Genomic DNA, 22,492 nt, shown 5'->3' with positions numbered 1-22,492 from the left:
GGAAGGAGATCAGACAGGGTGCAGGGAAGCAGGACATTGGTTTAACACAGCACATGCTTTGTGTTATGTGACCAAATGTAGAGGGGGAAGGAGGCACGGCTCTGTTGAGATGCTTTGAACCCCTCGTCTTGGCTCCTCCCAAGAAAATTGTGTCTGGATGATTCCTGCTCCTCTGAGCATATCTGACAGCCATTCCCTGTTTCCATATGAGAGCTGGAGGACTTGTCTTATCTGCAGAGATACGGAGATATGAGGGCTCTTTTTCTGTCCTGGTTACATGTATGTGATAAAGCCCTTGATGCCTAGTGTGGAAACAGGTCCCTTTCTTTGTCCCCATATTAATCAGGTCTGGGAAGACAGAAAGGAGTGTCAAAACCTCCAGTAATTTAAACCTCTGAAAACTAGAAAACTAATGTTAGTATATGGCTTGGTCAAGCAAATGGAGAAAGCATGCTGCCAGCCCGTAACCAGCTGCCTGTGAATTAGGAACATGCCACTGCAGAAATACCCATTGTCAGGGAGAAATTTGAGATGTGGAAATGACTTCAAATTCTCTGGATGTAGTTTTTATTCTTTGAAAACTGTCACAGAAGCTGGAAATTCATAGCACTCTTTACCTTCATTCAGCCATAGCAACATCTCAGCAGCAGATTACATGAAAATCACCCAAAACATGTAAATATTCACTAGCACTCCCAAATCCCATTCATTTCTGTTAAAGGCAACCACCCAAACAAAATTTTGTGCAAAATAATACTAATAGAGGTTCATGGTTGCTTGGTAGTATTTATTGTGTGCCTTTCATGCTGCAAAATACAGAAAAGTGGCACAATAAATACTCAATCCCATAGTGCCATTTTTACCATCTCCCTGGTACCTGCTTATCTAATAATTCAGTCAACTGGTTTTAATTGGGTCTGTATATTATTCACAGCATTATGGTATCAGGATGGAGATTTCCATATTCTTTCTTGTGTTATAGCATTTCCTGTTGTGAGCTATTGTAGTAGGCTATGTATATGGAGTCACTGGGGAAAGCCCAGTCTGAGAGGCTGACTGTACTTCATTAGCAGTAAGATCTGTGTGCAATTCCTGTTTTCTTTTTTTACAAATATAAATGTTTGGTAAGAAAGCTGTATACAAAGCTTGCTGGTTTATGTTGTGCCTTACTTGAATGAGAGTTAACCTTTCTCTTCCTTAGTTGTCTTGTCATTGAACTAGAATAAATGTACAAGTTATAGAAACTATATCCACTAAAAGACGTTAATTAATATGCATATCCCTGCAGAGTGTGTTCCCAGTCTATGTTACTTACAAAGAGAAATTTGAGCTTCAAATCATATATTTATGTTGTCAGCAAAATAAATACATTTGTGACATTCCTAACGTTTATTGTGTGCTCTCAACGTATTAGAGTTGCCAAACAAATATTTTACTGGAAGCAATCCAAAACATAAATAGAATTTTAATTCTGCTTTAGAGTTTGTAACCCCAATTACCCTCTGTTCTCCTTTAAAAGAGTATGCAACCGAACACATAATTATGACACACTTTTGAATTACGAAACAATGTCAAATTAACTTGAGTTGAATAGCTTATCTGTCTTTTAAAAAAAGGAAAATTCAGTTATTAGAAAGCTGAAACAGGTTAACTGGTTCTCCTGATGGCATGTCATGTGATGCTTGAGACTTCTCAGACCTTGAGGAGGTGCTCAGTTGGCTTTCACATCTATCTTCATTACATGGGGCTGAACTTTAGAGAGTATTGTCTCAATATCTTCACTGGTTCCTCCTACATATTATGCATATCTAGCAGCAAAACCACAGATTAGGACACTAATATTAAATGATTTTTCCATATATTTTTTGAGAGATTGACTTCCTTTTATTTATGAAAATGATATAGAGGGCATTGCCCTGTAACCAGAGGAAGGTCTGTCAGGTGGTCTGGGTTGGAGAGGGAGAGATGCTAGTATTTAATATAGCCTACTTTCTCCTAAGGCTTCAGTCATTAAAGAAAAGCTTTAAAACAGGAGAAAAATTCTGAAGTTGTCCTCTGTTCAAATATTGTCCAGATAAAATTGTTTAAATTGATTAAATTGATTAAATTGTTTGGCCTAATTCTTCTGCCAACTCCACGCGATGCTGTTGAGCTTTGCCAGTAGTAATTGTTAGTTTGCTGCCCCCTTAACTCCCTTTTATCTGGCCTCTGGATAGATTTTCTGGGTCAAATGGATAGATATGCCTCCTCCCTCTAAGGGGAGCCATGAGCATCCCATCCAGAGATCTCACTGAATACAAACTGGATCCTGCAAAATCAGATCTTTACCATTCTGTTTGCTCTTTGCTCCCAATTTCTTTTCAAAAGTCATCCGTTTCAAAGTGCAGAGAGACTCAAAGTGAGAACTCATCAATAGTTCTTCTATCTGCAGAAGGAATCTTGACTTCAGATGGATTTAAGGGACTGTGAAACTCACTAGAAGGAAGTTAACATAATAAGATTTCCACTTATTTTAAGCCAGCTTTAATTTCAGTGCACACGTACCATTTCCAGTTGAAGTCTTTCATTTTTATATTCTTAGGAGATAGAGTTTCACTGTTTCACCCATAGGTATGTTACCTACAGTCTTAGAAATGATGGTCTTTTGACATATAATTCGAATAAGCAGATGCTTTGAAGGGCAATCTTAGTGAGTTAAATAGTGACCTACCAGATGGTAAGTGTTTGTCCCAGCACTGTCATCCCAGTAAGTATGAAGGGGTTTTCTGCAAAACTATGCTCTTTCTCCTCAAATAAGAGCTGTCCTGTGGAAGTCTTTGTAAAGCAGAGAATGGTCAGTGTGGCAGTCAGCAGGAGCCATAAGGAGGCTATACAATAGCACAAACTTCAAAATTTTCCCTTTCCTGATACCTGTCTCACCATCTTGACTTCAGAACAGTCAAGATGGACTTGTTCTTTCTCCAAAACTCCCAAGCTTAATGAAATCTGTTAAAATGCTCTAGGCCTCTGCACAAGCTTAAGAGGGTTCTCAAATAATACCGGTTGGAAAAAAGAATATAGTGTGCAGATGCCTAACTAGGCAGATAAACCAGGCTGTCACAGAAACTGCTGGCCTTCTGCAAAAGGCTAGTTAAAAGCTCCCTGGAGGAGGATATCCACATGCGTCATTTCTGGGATCCTTGCCTGTGGGCTTAATGTCTGGGAGTTGTGCAGGCTGCACTCCTCCTTCATCACTAGCAGCAAAGCCTCTCAGATTGAAAAATAAGAGAGTGGCTGCATAATTGAAAAGCTTTATGACATGGTGATAAGCCTCTAACCATTCCTGTGCTCTTATAACAGTTCATGTTTAGTAATAGTGTATATTTTTAGTTTTGACCATTGTATTAAAACCCACAAGTGTTTAGGTAATTATGAACAACTTAAACATTTGCAAATTTTTAAAATATTAATACATGATCTGCATAATATTAAAGCATTTATTTCTGAATGCCTAGTTAAACATATGACCTTTGGTTTTGAAAAGTAATTATGCATAGCTTACTTAATATGGGCTCCCTTCTCTTTCCCCCTGTGGATGATTTGTATGTACTTTCATGTTTCCATTATAAAATTGCTGGAAGGATATTGATAGCAATGATGTATATGTCTGGTGCATATTTTGGTCCTTCTTCTAAAATAGATGCAGAAGTTTAAGCTGAATCTTATAAATCAGTGTGTGGTAAATGAAGTAGGATTTTAAATAAGAGATAGTAGAAAAATGAGATGAGCCTTCTTTTTCATAATCATTAAACTTGGCTATGTCAGAATGTCTTGCATGCATTAGGAAAAAAATAACTAAAGTATGTACATCAGTGGTTATAAAATGTGTTGTTAAAAGGCATGGGTAAGGCTCCACAGTTGAAATCTAAAGCATCTGGCTGTACATCCAAACGAGTAGAAGCCTTGCTGTAGATTGCTAGTTGCCACTTCCAATTCACTGAGCTGTCACAGGGTCTGTTACATTCCTTAAAGTCCAGCAAGTCCAAGCTTGTCACCATGAAACTGCAGGAATTGATGCCTCAGGTCTAAATATTGCATTGCTTTGGGAGTTACCTCTCCCTTTGAGGAAAGATGAAGGTGCACATGTTTTCTGTTGCCAGGGGTAGTGGAGTACTGCTCAGGACAGCTGTGTATGAAGGTTTTAAGTCCTTTTGGTGTTCTGATTTTAGGGTGCTTTTGTGTTGAACAGGTTATCTCAAGTAACATGAGGGAGTCTGCGAGCTGCCTCTTGCCTGGTGAGGCTAGTAAAAGAGCCAGGGATCCTCAGGGCAGGAGGAAACCTCTTTCTGAGGCATTGCTCTCCATGTGAAGAGTGAACATATAAGAGGAGTACCAGGAGAGTTTGATTAGTTTGAATTCAGGAACAATGTGAGTTTCAGTCAGGTCAAAAAAATTATTTAAAAGATAAAGAACTGATTTGGTTTTCTTTTTAGGGTTTTTTGGTAGTGCCAGAAATTACACAGGACACTTAATTGCTCAATAATCCCAAAATTACATCTAACAGTCCTAGTCAAAAATAACAAAATCAGATCAACCAGTTAATTGAAAAGAAAATGCAATGTTTGGGATGGCTTGTAGGTATGACTCTCATTTATAGCTTGCATGTTCATACCAAATCCTCTCTGTTAGGAAATAAAAGTTGTTAATGTCATGACAGCATGGAATGGTTGACTTCAGATTGATATTTGGAATAAAACAGAATACTATGAACTTACTAGAGCACCAGCAGCAGTAAATTATTATTAGTGTCATAATTGAAATTCACAGCCAGACATTTTTTCTATTAAAGTATAAAAATCAAAATAACTTCCATTGTATTTAAAGTATTTGTTATTCTATGTGCAAGAAGTTTCTTACTGATGAAGCAAGGTTCAGTCCTACTACAATTGTGACCTCTAGTGGAAAAAAATCAGCTTATTGTTGTAACGATTATACATCAGATTGCAAATTAATTCATTGAGTGTTGCAATATTCGTTATGTCTAATGTCATAGCATTTCCAAGAGTCATTAATGGTAAAATCACTTCAAGGCACTGTATGTAAGTATAGGCACCATGTAAAAAATTTTTCTTCCCAAGAGTGCCTCTGGAAAGTCTCTGCAGATTTTTATAAAAGTTATAAAAGTCTAGTTTTCATAGAAATAAGGTCTCAGGCTTTCAGGAAGAGGCTTGGAGAAATACTCAGTTGCAGAAGCAGGTATTTCTTGGAGAAGTTCCCTTATAAAAAGTCCTGTTGTTATTCCACAACAATATGTGTTGCAGTGACAATATTTCTTGTGTAAAATCTGTTGAGATGTTTTTTGATATCATCTTTGAAAGACATTATAAAAAAAGATTTATCATGCCACTAAACCAGTAGGCAAGAAGATTTGTAAAATATAATAGGAAAACAGACTGAACACAAAGTACATAGTCCAGCAAATGAGAATTGCATGTGATATTTTTCATATTTGGATGAACACAAAGCTATTTATTATCTTAAATCAAGATAGGTAGGTTACAGACACAAGAGTCTTTTCCATCAGCTGAGGACTGTCAACAGGGCTGTTGTCTTGCATCAGCTGGCCTGAGCTGCCCCTTGCTAGTTTTCCAAGCAGGATCCCAAGCATAGTTTCAGTTAGGAGCCTCATTCAGGGTATGTGCTCCCCTTCTCCTGGAGAAAAGCTCTTGGTTGTCAAAACAAAAAGATGCTGAACAAAAGCAGAGGACCATTTTTCTTATTTTTGTATACAAAGTAAGTGGAAATGTAGACTTTTTCACCCCTCTGTCGTCAGCTGGTGGACTGATTTTTACTTTCTTTGATTTTTAAATAATTGGACATAGTCATTGTATTTTTCACGGAATAGATTTCTGTCCACTTTTATTTCCAGCTTTTACAAACCAGAAGGCAACTATTTGTTACAGACATCAGTTTGCTTACCTTTGAAATAGTTTTGGCTTTTGGCTAATAGCAGCAAAAAAGGTGTACTGTGTACTTGTGGGGGTCTTTTTTGGTTTATGTTGGGGCTTTTTTACAGTTTGAGCATGAAAGATTGTACATGATTAATCATAGTTAAGCTCAGTTACTTGGCAAAAATCTGATCAACTAGAATATTTGTTACATTTTCTTGATGTCCTGCTTGTTACAATATTCTGCACCAGCAGAAAAAAACAGCATTGGCAGGTACTGAAACGATGGAGGGATATCCTGTCACATCCATAGCACCTGATGATTTGAACAGTGAGATTCCAAAAGCTCTGAAGAGCTGTCATCTTTGCCAGCCAGGAGTGTGGAAACTGCCTTGGGGCTTTAATGATGAACTTTGAAGTGTAGCAGGGAAAAGGGAAGCATTCCCTAGAGATTTGCAGCATCTAGTTATGATGCTATATAATGCTAAGTAAAAGGGAAGAGAGATTTATATGCTGGGACTGACTGAAGACTTTTTCTTTTCAGGGTATGAACATAATCTTCCATGTAGCCTTGGCTCTCTTAAAGGTAAGCCATTGATCAGAAGGGGATTTTTTTATTATTTTATTAAACTGTATGGAATATTTTCTTAGCTTAAGATATCATTTCTAAGGGAACAATAATAGTGGGACTTCTGGAGGAGGGAACGGAGGAGAAATGTCATCCATTTGGGTAGAGATGTCTTCAGAATTGTACTTATGGTAGATCTATTTTTATTAAACTTAATTGTGTCATAAAGTTCCTGGAATAAGGAGTGCAGTCTAAGGATTTAAATGTATTGTGTAATTACTATTAAGAAAACAATTCTGATTCATTTCACAGTGTATTTATTTTGTGACTGGATTCTTTCATATAAATATTTAAGAAATGTGACCGAATATTATTTGATATTAAATGTATTTGCAATGTCAAGAGAGGAGTGGAAGTCTTTTATAATATGGGGAACATCTTTCTTTGGCTTGGGCACAGAATTTCCCTAAACAAACAAAACAAATAAACCTGTATGTAAAGCATTGTCCTTTTGATGCCAGTGAGATTGCTCAAACTTGACTTAAACTGACTTTCACAAGTTGGCACTAGTTCAAATCCAGGCACGTGGTGTGGAATTTGAAATGATACCTTTGAAATCAAATTATATTCCCATCGAATAATTTAGGCTAAAGCTCAGGGCAGAACAGCCTGTCACTTCTAAAAACCCCTTAACATGGACACAAGCTAATATCATTTGGGTGTTGCTAGTCCTCCAATGTGTTATCCATAGCGTTTACCTAGAAAGAGCAAACAGCTACTACGTGAGTTATTCAGTGAAGAGCAATTCTTAGAGATTCAGCTTCTGCAGCACAAAGTCCTGAAGCAAAAGTGCCTCACACCAGGTACGTATATATGCTGCTGCTGTGAACAGAGCAATTGGAAATTTCAAAACACCTGTATTTTCACTTGAGGTAGGGTAGCTTTGGTGAAGTGTTACAGTGTAGCTATGAGATGGTATGTAGCATTACCGTAAGGAAATGTCCAAAATAACTTGGGTTTTACACTAACACAGTTAATGTGTCAGATGGTGTTGTGACCTTCTACATAAGTATATGTATTAAATGAAGTCGCATATAAACAGGAAATTTCTTTAACGTATGTTTCCAGGGAAGTGCTCCTACACAAATCTAAATTTGTAAAAAATGGGGGAGGGAAGTGTGTGCTCTTTTCTTCCTGTTTCAATTTTTTTTTTTTTTTTTTTTTTTTTTTTTTTTGATAAAGCAAAATCTAGTAGGCTATGGCATGATAGATAGTAAAGAAGTGAAAGCAAGCACCACAGGTGTGCTGCCATAGTAGTAAGAACAGGTTCTGGAAAGAGGTAGATATCTACCAGCTTATGAATCTTAATACTGAAGAAGAGGAAAAAAAAAAGGAGGACTACATGCACTGAGATGAAAATGGCTGGCAAGGTGTTCAGGGAAGGAAAACTTTGTTCAATTTGGTTATGAAGGATGGCTTTGAGACTGTGGGTATACACCCAGAGGTCTGTTTTCCTTATGTTTCCTGCTGCTGCTAGTAGGAATGGTTGAACTGAGGTTAGCAGCAGAACAACTGTTTTGAAAATCTTATAATGTTAGGAAAGGACTAAAATCCTTAACTCATGGATGTCACACTGCAAGGGATTTTTTTTGTGTTGAATGATTAGCCAAATTCTTTTAACAGAGAAAGTGATCAGTCTTTTATATATATTCCACAACATGCTGCTTACCTAGTTGAACATTTCTTTTTGGCTGTTCCAAAAGAGGAAAATTCAAGAAAGTATTAAAACTGTTTTCTTAAGTTTAAGAGTTGGTTTTAATTCTGCTTATAGCAGTTCTTCTTGTATATATATATGCAGTATGCTGCATCTGCCTGCTCTGGCAGTAATAGGCTCTAAATGGTAAGGGAGGTGTTGTCCTAAGAAAGTATTTCCATATTGCAGGCAAAAAAAAAAAATAGAAAGAATTAAAGTAAGAGTAAGAATTAGAGTAAGACAAGATTCTAAGTCAGAAACCCTCACATAAGAGCACAGTTTCATAGTGGTACCAAGATGGAGCTGGTGATTATATACAATTGAATTAGCATATGATTTGCTTTCAGCAGAAATTGCTGTTCTGTTAGGGAGGAAAATAATTTTGTACTCTGAGACCTGAAGTAATTTTTTTCCTATTCAAGTTTGTTCATAATCTCTCCTAATCGTTAGAACCAAAATGGTTTAGCATACTGGTCTTTTTAAGTTAAAGAAACTGAATGTGCATGCTGCAGAGCAACCACTTTAAAAACTGTGTTTCTAAGGTTTTGTTTCTCTCTTGATTCTAAAGCGTATGAAAACAACTCCTAAGGATGTGTCTCATCCACAATCATTTGGATTATTTTTAATTTGGACTAGAGAATCCTTTATCTGTGGAATATCAGAGTACTGTACATACTGTACATATGTACATGTACATACATGTACAATATGTACCATATTATACATACTGTACAAATGCCCTTTCCCTTGCTTCCTTGTGAAGCAGTCCCTCGTTAAATACCAATAGAAGCTTTTATCTTGAACTCCCATTTACTCAATGCAGTTTCTCACTGTTACAACCAGCTGCTAGTATTCAAAATGAATGCTTGTTAGTTTTGAAATGACAGTACTACTTCTGTGACCAATTACCCAAGACATCTTGATGCAGTAATCTTTGGAAAATAAGCATGTATTTAAGACACGCGGGGAATCCTTTCCCTTTCCTTCTCCCTCATTCTGACTGTAGCAGTGAACAGCTAGAGACTTAAAGCTCTTTAACTGTGGAGCCCATAATTTGTAATAGGGCATTAATCTGATTTCTTATCAAAGGAAAGGCACAGTCTTCTTTTCTGTAGCATCCAAATGTTATGCTTTCTAATCCATGTCATTGCTTTTCGTGTACTTCACAGCATGCTCATCTGTCACCTCTCCAGCTGGTGGCAGTATTTTACAGTTTGACATTAATCATTTAGTTATGTCGTGTGGAGACTGCACCTAAATTAACATTCAGTAAGCTGAGCTGTCAGAAAATAAGTCCCTCACCTTTCATTTTCTGAGCAGCAGAAAACATAATGAAACACTGGGATGTGAAAAGAACACCGGTGTTGAAAAAGGCAGCATAGAAAACTGTGGTTTAGAACAACTCAACAAACAACATCGATACTTTAATTTTTAAAATCCTAATTAAGACTATTAATTAAGAACGACAGAATAAAATGTACCATTCCAGTGCCAGCATACTTTCCCTTTTTTCATCAACTAGTTAGTTTCTTTGTTAGAAATGACAATGTAAACATAAAATTTTCACAGCAATAGCAATAACAAGCTTTCATATTTTAATATTTCCTTAATCTTTTGTTAATGATCTTGCTACCTTAGCAAAAACAGCTAAATGCCTGTTTTATTTTGTAATTAGCAAACTGAAACAAGTATCAAAATATATCATTGTGGAGAAATCAGGCTCTAGATTAACTACTGTTGTGGTTGCTAACCACTGAAAAGGCAGGGAAGAATATGCTTTAACTGGAAATGCAAGAAGGAACCACAGGGTTTTAAAATAGGTCCATATTCAGACTTTCTTTTTGAGCGTTCATCTACTCATGGAGTGTGATTTGTAACAACACTTAAGGTCAGCTTAGGTTGTTGAGCTTTCAGCTGGGTGACTCTTAAAAACATGCCAGAGGAAAGCCATAGTTTTGATTAGGAAGGTGTATCATATTCAAATTGAAATGAGTAGAAAACAGGGAGAAACAATAATGTATTGGTTACTGCTTGTGTTTCCCAGCCAGTGCATTATTATCTTAGAGATTCACTTCAGTACATATATTATCTTAAAACTAGTATATTGTTCCTCGAACTCAGGCAAATGTGAACAGCATTTCTAACAGTCCCTCTCACTGCATGTTATCAAGTGATAACTGTATATTACACAAACAAGGCAGTTGTATTTCTTGGATATTTCTGTTGCCACCTTTCAATCTCGATGCTGTTTCTGTCAGTCTGTGCCCAACAGATTAGGGAGAATCATACCAGTCACAGTGGCAGGGACAGCAAGATGATGCTATTAGTTCAGGTAATTGGTACAGAGGCTCCCTAGATTTTAAAAAAAAAAAAAAAAAAAAGTGTGAAAATTACTTTGGATAAGCAGGGTTGTTACCTTTATATCATCATGTATCTGGATTGAAAAGGACCTCCTGGGCCAAAGAAATGCTTCCCTGCTAAATTATGCCATTATGTGACATGGCATCCATTTCATAAACTAGTAATAGCAGCACTATTGCTGGTGGAAGGCCATTTTCCTTATTCCAGTTTAAATTTATGGCTGATCATTTTACACTCATCTACTTTTATATCAGCATTGTTCTTTATCTTAAATAGTCCCCTTCCAGCAACACTGACTCAGTGTATATCACCTTGAAGTATTTATAGATACCATTCATATTGTTTACTAAATAAACCAATATTCGTGTTCTTGAACTCTATAGAGCATTTTCTTTTTTCACTTTCAAGACATTACCTTTTTTGGGTAGACATTTGACCTAATCTGTCTTGGATTTTGTCCATCATTTATCTTCTGAATTACCACTTGCACCAACCCAGAACTTTAAAATTAGATATGAAATTTTGTTCTGTGTTAAAGGCATACTCAAACATTTATGCTCATAAGAAGTGGACATATCCAGAGATAGCCAGAGCAGTCATCCATTTCTGTGCACCTTAGAACCTGCTGTTCATTGGTAGTTTCTACCTATTTCTTCAGGCAGCAGTGTGGCTTGCAGTGTAAAGCGAAGGGGCCACTGTGACATTCCCTTGAGATTATGTCTCCCTTTATCACCTGCTCTGAAATTATTACTTGCAACTATCTAGCCTGGGGCATTAGTGTTTAAATAGTAGTGTAGTCTTTTAAGAAAACAGACAAGGAAAAAGCTAAAGGGTTCAATTCATAACAGCAAGTAATATAATAACTTTTATCAGTCAGATAAAAAAAATTAATATAAGAATAGTTAAGCAGAACATCCACATTTTTCCATGTCTTGCTAAAATAAGATACTGATATTTTGTATAATTTTACTAGATAAACATCTGAGGATCTCAATGAAGACTGGACAGGTGCTTATTTTAGGTAAAACTTGCATATTATAAATGGAGATAATTAAAAAATGTGAATTGTCTTTCAGCTGGGGATGAAATTGTGGCAACTATTGTAACTTTTTGAGAGGTATCACATGAAAAGTGCACTGAGTGTGTAGGCAATGGAACTTAGGTCATGTCTCCAAGAGATAAAACAGCTGTTTTGTTCTCTCTCTGCTCTTTGCATTTGCAGTGACGTGAGGAGCGTGAACTGATGTTTAAATCAGCACTGCTTTAAGCTGAAGGTTGGGTGCAGTGACATACAGGGTTCCTTTCCAAGTTAAACCTGGTTTTGACTTTAGGTGATCTGGTTTAGTCCACTCTATAAGTGCGTTAAAATCATCAAACAGTTCTTTTGAATATGAAAAAGAAGTGTCCACATTAGAATCTAAGACAAACCATATGTTGCCCTTTATACCATTTTTTTATAGCTTCTTTATGTAGCTGATCCCAGCATCAGTGTTGAAGCTTCTGATACTGAAATGGGTCTTAACTCTTCAGTGATAGAGGTCAGAACTGACTGTTCTCTTTTCAAGGTCTTCTCCATTAGGCAGAGGACAAGGAGTTCACTTTTAAAAAGGCTATCAAATCACTGCTTTTATATTTCTAGCTCCTAAATCGAGGAGATCCTTAAACTGTAGGTTTTGCTAGGCTGAAGAAGTTGGCCCCTCAACACACTCCTCCTGCCACAAAAAAGCCAGTACTTGGTGACTTGTTGGAGATGATATCTTTAGAAGGAGAAATCTGTACCTGGAAATGTCCAGAATCAAACAACTTCCAGACTATTGATCTTCTAGACCTAACATAACTAGTTTTCTATTTTTATCTGTCCACCTTTATTTGCATGCTAAAAATCCATCCTGTCCTGGCTAGTTACTGAGCCCATTTATCTCCTCCTCACACCTAAAATCAGTTCAATTTCTATTAGCTGAATGTTCACCATAAATTTTTAATTTTGAGGGAGGTGTTCTCTTTTTAAAGGAACAGAAGACTGAAAGCAGAGAAAGCATGGAATTTATTATACTGCATTTATTTAGCAGCACTGAACCCTGATGTATATGTTAATGGCACTTCCCCATTATACTGTCTTTTCATAATTTCTAGATACTGGAAAATTTTCAATATCCTGTATATGACTCATGTATCTAGCAAATCTTGTGAATCTGTGGGGAAAAAAAATTTCTTAAGTATGTAATTGAAGTAAATAAAAATATAAAAGTAGTCATTCCAGATCAGACTTGTAGACTTATCTACCCCATATCTTGTTGCCAACAGTGGATGCATGGGAAAGACTGCAAGAACAGGGCAATAATACTCTTTTTTCTTTTCCTCTGGCAACTTGTGTCTTGGCAACTTGTGTCTGAGAAAAAAGTGGTGTCTCATGTCTAATAACTTTGTATGGATTGTTATTCCATGGGTTCATCTGGTGACTTTTGGAACACATGTAAACTATTAGCCACAGAGATTTTCTCAGCTTAATTATCATTTTATTAGCTTTGAACCTGTCACCTATGAGTTTCATGGAGGTTCGTGGTTCCTATGTTGGAGGCATTTTGGACAGTTAATACCTTTTCAGTTCCTCCATACCACTCATGATTTTATAAGTCTACATGTGTCTCATCAACTCTATTTTCCAGGCTTAATAATCTTAGTCTCTTTTTTGTCTCCTCCTTTGGAAGCCTCTAATGAGCCTTATTTTCTCTATAAATACTTTTCTGTCTCTATTATCTCATTTTTGAGATGGGAAGACCAGAGTAATGTGTAATATCAAAGAAGAAAACACGTCATGGAGTTACACTGTGGAATAATGGCATTCTCTGTTCAGATCTCTATTCCTTTCCTATTAATTCCTACCATTTGATTTATTTTGTTGACCTCTGCTGTGCACTGAGCTGATATTTTCATAGAACTGTCCACAGTGATTCCAAGATTCATTCCTGAGTAGCAATTCTCAGCTCAGAGTCTATCACTTATATGTAAAATTGATACTGTTCCCCATATGCATCAATTTACATTTATCTACATTGACTTCCATTTATCGTACTATTGCCCAGTCATTCAGTCTCTTACAGTTCTTCTGCAATTCTTTACTGTAAGCCCCTGCCTTTAATACCCTGAATAATTTAGTAGCATTTGCAAACATTGTCACCTCACGATTCACCCTTTTTTCCCAAGCTGTTTAAGAATAGGCCAACCAGCACAGACCCCAGCACAGATCGCTGATCAAATCTACACTGGAAATGAATAGTTTTATCGTGTTGTCTCTAATATTAGTGATAAAGATGTAAACTTCACTAAACCTAGATTACACAGTTAGAATTAGATCTGAAGTACGGAAGGGACAAAGTAATTTCTAATAAGGTAAGAGGTGAAGTTCTTACTGTGGGCATGATGTAATTCATATGGATTTTCAGAATGTTGTTTTCAGTCCTGGCGCAGAATGTGTCTTATTCTTTTGTAGGAATAAACTTGAAAGAGAACTTTGGTCTTCCAGTTTTAGAGTCTATTTAGCTTTTCAAAGTCAGTAATTTTTGCCACTGAAGTGTTAAAAGCAATCCAATTCCTTTTTTTCTTTAACAGCTGACATAGAAAGGAGATGCTAATCATATTAAATAGGCGTTGGTCAATTAGCAATTGATACAGCAATTATGAAAATGTTATCTCTTTACTGACCTTTCAGTACATTCTCATAAAATTTTTATATTCTTGTCAACACAAAGTGCAGGATAGGAGGGAAGACTAGTAGTGGGTTTGCAGGCAGGACTGGGGCAGAAGGACACAGAAGGCTGAGCTGCTTGCACAAGGAGAATGTGGGCAGACAGAGGATGCAGAGAGGGAGAAAGAAATCTACAGTGCTCATGTAGGGTCATAATTTTAAAATTATGAAAGGTGGGCAGGTTGCCAGTTTTTACAGCAAGATGTCATGCCTTGTTAAACATGCAAGTGAGAACACTGTTATCTGGGAACTAAACCAGTATGAACACCTTAAATGAACATATTTATGTTCAGGCTTTATTAAAGATAGAAGCTGCAATAGTCATGATGGCACATACATTTTTCTTCATAGAAAATAGTATAAGAAGCACAAAGCTCCCTCTTTGTCACAAAATGATAGATAGAAACCCATCGTTTTTCTTGGAATCTCATAAGCCTTTCCCAAATATTATATCAGTGTGTGTGTGTATATATACCTATATATATATATTTATGTTCCATATGTTGTTCTAATTTGGTCTGTTTTGAAGTTCAGAGATTTATAAAGCACTCCCCATCAAAATCCTTGGTATCTTGCTACAGAATTCAGAAAATACAGATAATTTCAAATAATATTCTGTATGGTTTTATTTGCTTAGAGAATATCTTGCCATTAGCCACTTGTCTGAGTTCAGTGGACCTCAGCTGTGTACGTCTGAGCAGATCTGAACTGCATCAGTACCATGTGAGTAAACATACGTGTCATGGATAGGAAGGCCAGAAACAAAATTTAACTATACTTATAGACCAGATAGTCTACGACATGGAAATCAAAGCGTAATACGTGTTTATCATAAGACATTCTACTTAGTTTGCAAGTTACTGCCTTTTGGGCCATTTTTAGTTTTTAAGCTGACTTTAGTCAGGCCCTTCTGAAGACTGCAGGACAGTAATTGAATGGCATAGATAAGAGTAGTGAAGTTTACATGAAGGTAAAATCACAATTCCTGATCAGACATGGATAAAAATAAGAAGTAGTGTTCAGTGAGGATGTCAAAGTATTTAAGAATGGTAGGAAGTGTAAGGGACTGCAAATTGCAAATCTGAATGATGGTCACTGTTACGCTGTGTGAAGGAAGTTCTTGAAAACATGGAGCATTAGAGTTCAGCTGATAATTAGGGGGTTTTGTCCAAGCATTGGAATTTTTTTTATTTTAAAGACCTCTTTTTAAACAAGAAATCCAGGCCTGATGTAAAAATCACAATGACAGTAGTAGACCACATCTCTTGGGAAGCTAATCCTGTAGTTAATGTTCCACATTTCTAAAAATTTGCACCTTATTTATAACCTGAAATCATCTGGTGTTAGCCTCTAACTATCAGATCCTATTATAACTTTCTAGATTTAAAGACTTTATTTAATAACCACTTCATTCCATTTTTCATAAGCCCAGACCTTATCCAAAATGAACCAAACCTGAACTTCTATGAGAGCTAGCTATTAACTTATTAAAGTCTGATTTTATGCAAGGAAGAATTTAAGGCTTTTTACATGGACAGTGCTCTGAATTATCAGTCCTTTTGCCTCTTTTGCCCACAAATCACCAGTGACTGCGCATTCACCTCTATGCTTCTAGTCAGTTCTGTAACTTGCTTCCCAGTACATGCAGTATAATGCTCTAATTTGTTCCTTTTTAATGTTTTGAGCAATGTTTTCATTCACACGTGGAAGATAGAACATGATTTTTCTAGAATGTCACTTTAACCAGGGTGTATTTAAATTAGATGAAAACACTTTAAAAATTCAGAAAAAAAATACGAAAAACTACTTCCTTTCCTTTAAATACTTTCACCCTACAAACATACAGTCTGGTAAACTAATAATTTAACCTGTGGTGGATAACTGATCAGCATTGTGTTGTTTACCTATATACATAATAACAAACTAGATAATAAACCAGAATCTCTGGAACTGCATGCAGAGGGACTTTGGAAAGTTCCCATCACAGTCTTCACTATAATCTTAAACTGAAATGAAACATGTGTTGGTTGTGGTTTCTTTTTTCTTAAGAGAGTCTTGGCTTCTCTTGAAAGTAAAGACCCCTAATTTCAGCCTCCACAGAAATGCTGGGGCCTCCACCTCTTCAGAACCCAGCTCCCTGGACTAGTCCATATGGAAGGTTTTAGCCTGCAAAACAGTGTTTAATAACCTGAGATATTTAAATCAGCTTTCAGAAGACTGCCTGTATTAAACAGCTTATGCAATACCGCACAGAATTTGCAGGTGCTTTAGTTGACTTAAATCCCATTATCACCAGAGGATAAATAGCTGAGGCCTCATTGTCATCTGTCATTTTTGACCTATGCCTTCTGCTGGTTCTGCTTTAACCATTTTCCCATCTGCTTCATGTGTCACCATGAGCCAAAGTGACCTGTTTGGATGGGGCTACTTTTGGTAATAATGTCCTTTTTTTTTAAAAAAAAAAAAAAAAAAATAAAATTATCATCCAGGAAAATTTACCTGTATTTGAAAGGAGTCCACTGTGGGTGGTATATCAGACTGAATGCAGTTAATTTATTTTTCTAATTTTCTGTGCTTTTTGCAGTACTTATCTAGGCCTGTTCACAGTAACTTAAAATTTTCACATTTTAAATAATCATGAATGTGTTTATTATTTCAATTCAACGACCTCATGCTATAGATTTTTACTTGACATGAGTATTTTAACTAAATGTGATTTTTCTTGACGTTGGACAAGATTATTTTTAGAGCTTAAATATACATTTGCAGAAGTGTTTGCTGTTAATGTGTTTTAAATCCATAGAGCTCCTCACAATATTTTAAGTTACCACCTTTCTGTATGTTAGATATGTATGGAATAGTACTGTCCTGCTTAGAAATGTGTATTGTTCTGTTACATAGCCCATTTTATAATTAGGCAATTGAAAAATGAAGCATCATAAAAACATGCTTTCTAAAATCCAGACCAATGAAATGAAGTAATACCTGCTAGGCTGTCTTTACCCAGATGGCCGAGGCACCTGGCCTGTTCCCTTCATGGGAGTGATGTGAGGCAATTTAAGGTGTGACGTCATAGCATTTTCCTTACAAATGTGCAGTTAACTTAAAAAATCAATTCAAATGCATATGCTGACATCATTCCCTCCCTGCCCATGGTCTCCAGATTTAGAAATGCCTCCTGAGAACCCAGCACTGGAAATTATCATTATTTAAATTATTTAATTCAATCCTGCACAAGCTGTGCAAAGATGGGCTTTGGCTTCTCAGAAGCTGCCTGCTGTTCTCTCCTCACCAGCAGTCTATCACGATGTCCTTGCTGCTCTCCCACTCATCACCCAGGAGGGATGAAGGTTTCCTGCCCTACCTGCCTGTCTCCGGGGTGCACGGAGTCTGTATTTGCATTATTCAGAAGCAGATCCACTACAAGTCATTATATCAGCTGGCAGGCCAGTTTCTTCCTAACCATCAAATGTTAAGAGGCTGCAGTTCATACACTGTAAGCCTGGGATTCAACAGCAAAACCTCTCACAGCTGAACTGATTTAAGGAGAGGGGAGGGGAGCTCAGCTGTCCAGCCGCTCACTATTGGCTTCTTATTACGGCATTCTCCCCTGAGAGGCTCTCTGCATGCTCATTCACTCCCCCTCCTCCCAGCCCCCTCCTTGCCTACCCCTTCATTACTGATTCACAGCGAGAGGCAGTAGCGGCAGCCGCCACGCTTGTCACGAATCAGAGGTTGCAGTGAGCTCATCCTTTTCTCTTTGCAGCTTCAGAACTGCCCTGGCTGTATTGCTCTTATTGCTGCTGCTGTCTGCTCACACACACATCCCCAGACAGTGAGTCCTGAAATCTCTCCATTGCTTTTCTCCCATCTGAGCTTTCCTGCACTTGTTTTCTGCCATTTTCCTGCTTTTTAGGTACATTTTTAGATCCATGTTTTCTCTGGTTTGTTTTTCAAACCTACTTTGGACTCTGGCTGAGCCAGCACGGTGGATCATATTTTTCCTTGATTCTTAGCAAAGATGCTTTTCTCTTTCTGAGAGACTGACAGGCGTTGCTGTAGGCGGCCATCCAAGCCCATTTCAAAGATCTGAGGCTGGCTCTCCTAATCTTGCACTTTTTGAAATTGCTGTTCAAAGCCTGTTCTTCTCACTCTGGATACTTACTACTTACTGCTCATGGAAGAAGGGGTACCTTGCAAAACCCCAGCTGCCAAGCTCACACCACCTGTCAAAAAGTCCCAGGACATGCATGACGAGAGAAGCAAGCTGGTGAATGAGTATGCATGTCGGGTGCTGGAACTTCTGGGAATGGGGCATCGCCTATTTGTGCCTCGGCTGCTTGCGGTGAGCTCACATTTTCTTGAAATTAATTCATTGCAAATTTGCCATCTTCCCTCCCAAACCAGCTTCCTCCCCCAGGATTCTTGACACTGAATGGAAGCATGAGGTGTCTCTTATTTTTTGATCTCAGCTTCTCATAATCCATCTCCAAAGCACTGAGTGTATTTTTCCTGTTTGCTTCGGAGGGCTGGACACTAGTCCTGCTGATGGGGATTGGTGCCACTCCTTAACTAGCTTGAACGGTTCACAACCAGGGCTGCGTTATAAAACCATCTTTCCTAAAGCCATGAATGCTTTTGTTCTCAGTCCTGTAATGATTCCAGTTAAGCAGCATGCCTGGTCTACTTCTAGATACTGATGGAAAGTGCATTAATGCTTAGCATTTAAAATTTTATACTTGTGACATCAAAGGCTAGTTTTTGAAAAATCAAGCCAATTTGATGTATTTTGATTTTCTGCTGTTTCTCTGTTTGATTTTGAAAGGGCAGTTGGCAGTATGTAAAAAAGTTGAAAATGCATTTGGAGAATTATCTGGGAAATAAATTGTTAAAGACTTTTTTTTACATCATAGCAAAATGATTTCTGTATGTCAGATGGCCTGAAATTGATGTGACACATTACAATACAGAGAAGTACGCTTTTATCATCTCTAGTGCTGTACAAAGCAGACTCTGAAACACAAAATAGTGATGAATCGAGAGGGCAGTACCTAGTCCTAGCCGAATCTGCTCTGGGGTATTGTAACTAAACCTGGCTGCAGCTCAGAGGTACACTTTGTGATGGCCTCTCATATACCAGAATGTCATTTTTATGTGATGCATGTGAAGACAGCTTGTTACTGATCCCATCCCATTTTCTAATGGGATGGTGCCTTTCCTTTATTTCCATACCATGTGCAGTCCTGTATTGTAGTTATATCCGTTGACTTGTCTAGCATTTTCACTGGGTTACCTCTGTGTTCTGCAGTACACTCACATAAGTGAACGTGCTCTGCGTATTTTAAAAAAAAAAAAAAAAAAGGTGGGTGGTGGTTGAAACTGTGTGTCCCTGCACTGTGAGTAGTTAGATAAAAATAAAAAAAATCACAAACTCTCTAGTTGCTAGTAAAGCGCAGATGAATTTGGAGATCTACAGTCACTTGTAGAATTGAGTATAGTGGCTAATAACGCATGCTCGAATCTGTTGTATGTGTAAGCATTATTCCAGTTTACCTGCAAGTATACCTAATCGCTCTTCCATCCTATCCTGCTGCTTTAATGCTAATGATCTCTTGGGCAAGGACTGCCAAATCATTCTGAACTGTTTTGTGATGAGCTATAAGGAAAGCAGAGGCAAACCCATTAAGCTCTTTTTCACTTGACTTAATCAGGCTTTGTATCTGGCTCTCCAGATGGAGAATACCAGAAAATTTAGCATACTTCATCACCCAGGCAGCTTAGCTTTGCTGAATGGCATAATAATGTTTATTAAAAAAGAGGGGGACAAAGGCAAAACAATACAAATAATACTTGTGTTATTAAAGTGGCTTGACTTGCGAAGTCAGTGTGATTTCCTGTCAGGTTTTGTTAGCTAAATGTACCTCTTCTGACATCTATCCTTTTTGACATGTACTCCTTCCATAAAGATGGAGAGACTATGTTTCTGATGATGTTTTAAAAATTAGAAGTCTCTGAGGACCAAGAATTTGTACTTTAATCTGAACTGAAGATACTTTAAACCTTGGTGTTTCATAGAATTAAGAAGTAGAATCTTTTTTATGGGCATAGGCTTCTCCCTCTGCAGTGGTTTTGGGAATAAATGCCTAGGATGGGCAGAATATATGCCGTTGTAGTGTTATGTGAGAAATATAGTATATAATCTTCATGCCAGCCTTAGAAAAATTCAGATCGCCTACTCACTGCATCAGGTAACTGCAACGATGAGCAAGTGAAACAGGACTAATTCTGTGTGGGTTTATCCCCTTTGAGATGACTATGGGTGGATGAAGCCAATAGATTTTGAGTTTGTTGCTTATCCACATTCATCAGTATTTTATGTGGCAGAATGAACATTGCCTTTATAGGTCTGAAGCTACAAGTAAACACAGTGATGAAATTTTGAGCAGAAGGATACGACTGGGTGTGTACTAGATCATTGCCATATTTATGGATGCCAACTCATTGTGCACAAAACGAAAGCTTTTTTTTCCATTATGCTTTTGTACCAGTGTTTTAGAGCACAGATTTTATTTAGGAAAAAATGTTTGACAGTATAGCTTTTACAGTAAAGAAACTGACATAAGTAATGGCCAGTAAAAGGAGTCTTTTGATGTACTGGGCTAGAAGTGTGTGCCAGTGTCTCTGTAGCAGTGTAGCTTTACCCATCAAACTTTTCCAGGCCTGGATCACAAGTTTATCCACCCTCATGCTCCTTGGCAGCATAAAAGGCCAACTTTATCCTCTCCGAGTCACTGAACTGATGTCAGGTCTGTGGCTTGTGTTTAAGGGCAGCACAGTGCACAGTTGTGCAACATGCAGCATTGCAGTCTTGTTGATGCCAGTGGAAAAACGACTACCAGGTTAGAAAAATTAGCTCACATACCTTGATTTTGCATTGCTTATCTTAAGAGTACTTAAAACCCCATCTATGTGTGTTACAGATTAAATATTATATTCAGAAAAATTAGTGTAGGGATACATGTAAACATTCTGAATTTACCAGTAGTAAATTAAATAGTAGAGTGGAGTATGGCCAGATTCTTTTCGGCTATTAACTTGGTCTTGTTCCTGACACATGTTCATTAAAATATAAAAAAGGCAGTTTATGCTCACTGGCATTCTACAGAAATTCTGAGTACATATACTGTGTATATAGAATTCTATTGAAATTTGTAATTTTTATCTGTTTACATGAAAGAGGAAGAATTAGATTAAGGAACTATAGTGTGGTTGATCTGAAATTTCTTCTGCTGTATTAGTTCCCAGGTGGGATTAGGAGTTGTAGTTGTTATAGCCAGTAATAAATGAGACTTCAGAATTAATAATTGAAGACAGAGAAATTAAATTAAAGAAAAAAGCCAAGGCTTTGTCCTTTGTTTTAATCACATTTTCCAAAATATTTTGAGGGAAGTAATATTATTTACTTCTTAAAAAATAATCAAAATTAATATAATTTAAATTCTGTTCTTTTTTTTTTGAACATTTGCAGTTTTACAGAACTTTAGATTTCAAAGCTTTCCTAGTAGTTCTGGGAAAGGGCTTTCCCTTAGTTTCATCAAATCTGTATAAGATAATTTTATGAATATGTTGAAATACTTAAGCAGTGTGGGAAAGACATTTGAGGGCATATTTAGTCAAAGCCCAAAAGGCAAGCTGAGACTTTTGGTCATAGTTCTCGGTGAGTTTCCTCTTTTGCCTGAATTTAAAAATGTATTTTAACCAAAATATGATTATTTGAAAATTACATACAGAATAATAAAAAATTCCCTGAAGTCCCCAAATGCACTTGTCTGTCAAGCTTTATTGATTCATTAAACTTACAGATGGTTTCCTAAAATAAGTTGTTGATGAGTTCCACAAGCTGAGTGACGCAAACCAACAATTTTACAAATCTCTGCCTGTCAGAGAACTGCCAAAAGGTTCCTGAAATGTCTTTATGATTTATTGATTAAAATCACAACATGTCAAGAAATGTTAATGTTAGGATAGCAACAACACTATCTACTCTTTTGTACCACATATATATACATGCATACACCGGGTTTGTGTAGCTTTCTATTTTTAATCAGTACCTGAAGAAGTTAGTTTGCAGAAAATTT

At 37.1% G+C, this 22,492-nt stretch overlaps 1 protein-coding gene across 5 annotated transcripts in view; it reads left to right on the top strand.

The window, feature by feature from the left end:
- RABGAP1L (RAB GTPase activating protein 1 like) overlaps window positions 1-22,492 on the top strand; it is a 280,747-nt gene that overhangs the window by 183,701 nt on the left and 74,554 nt on the right. For 4 of the 5 annotated variants that reach the window (XR_003398896.1, XM_026853549.1, XM_026853550.1 and 1 more), the window contains one exon: window positions 6,472-6,513. Coding sequence is in view for 4 of the 5 variants with exons in the window: in XM_026853549.1 (XP_026709350.1) it covers window positions 6,472-6,513 (42 nt within the window). In the remaining variant the exon portion in view is untranslated. Of the gene's footprint in view, window positions 1-6,471; window positions 6,514-18,062; window positions 18,700-22,492 lie in introns of those variants that run through there. The other variant, XM_026853552.1, reaches the window with a different exon arrangement.

The sequence above is a fragment of the Athene cunicularia genome (genome assembly GCF_003259725.1).
Source record: "Athene cunicularia isolate RWA chromosome 8 unlocalized genomic scaffold, athCun1 chr8_part1, whole genome shotgun sequence".
In the NCBI taxonomy this organism is placed as follows: domain Eukaryota; kingdom Metazoa; phylum Chordata; class Aves; order Strigiformes; family Strigidae; genus Athene; species Athene cunicularia.
Note: the sequence above shows the minus strand (reverse complement) of the source record. Positions and strands in the feature narration are given on the sequence as shown.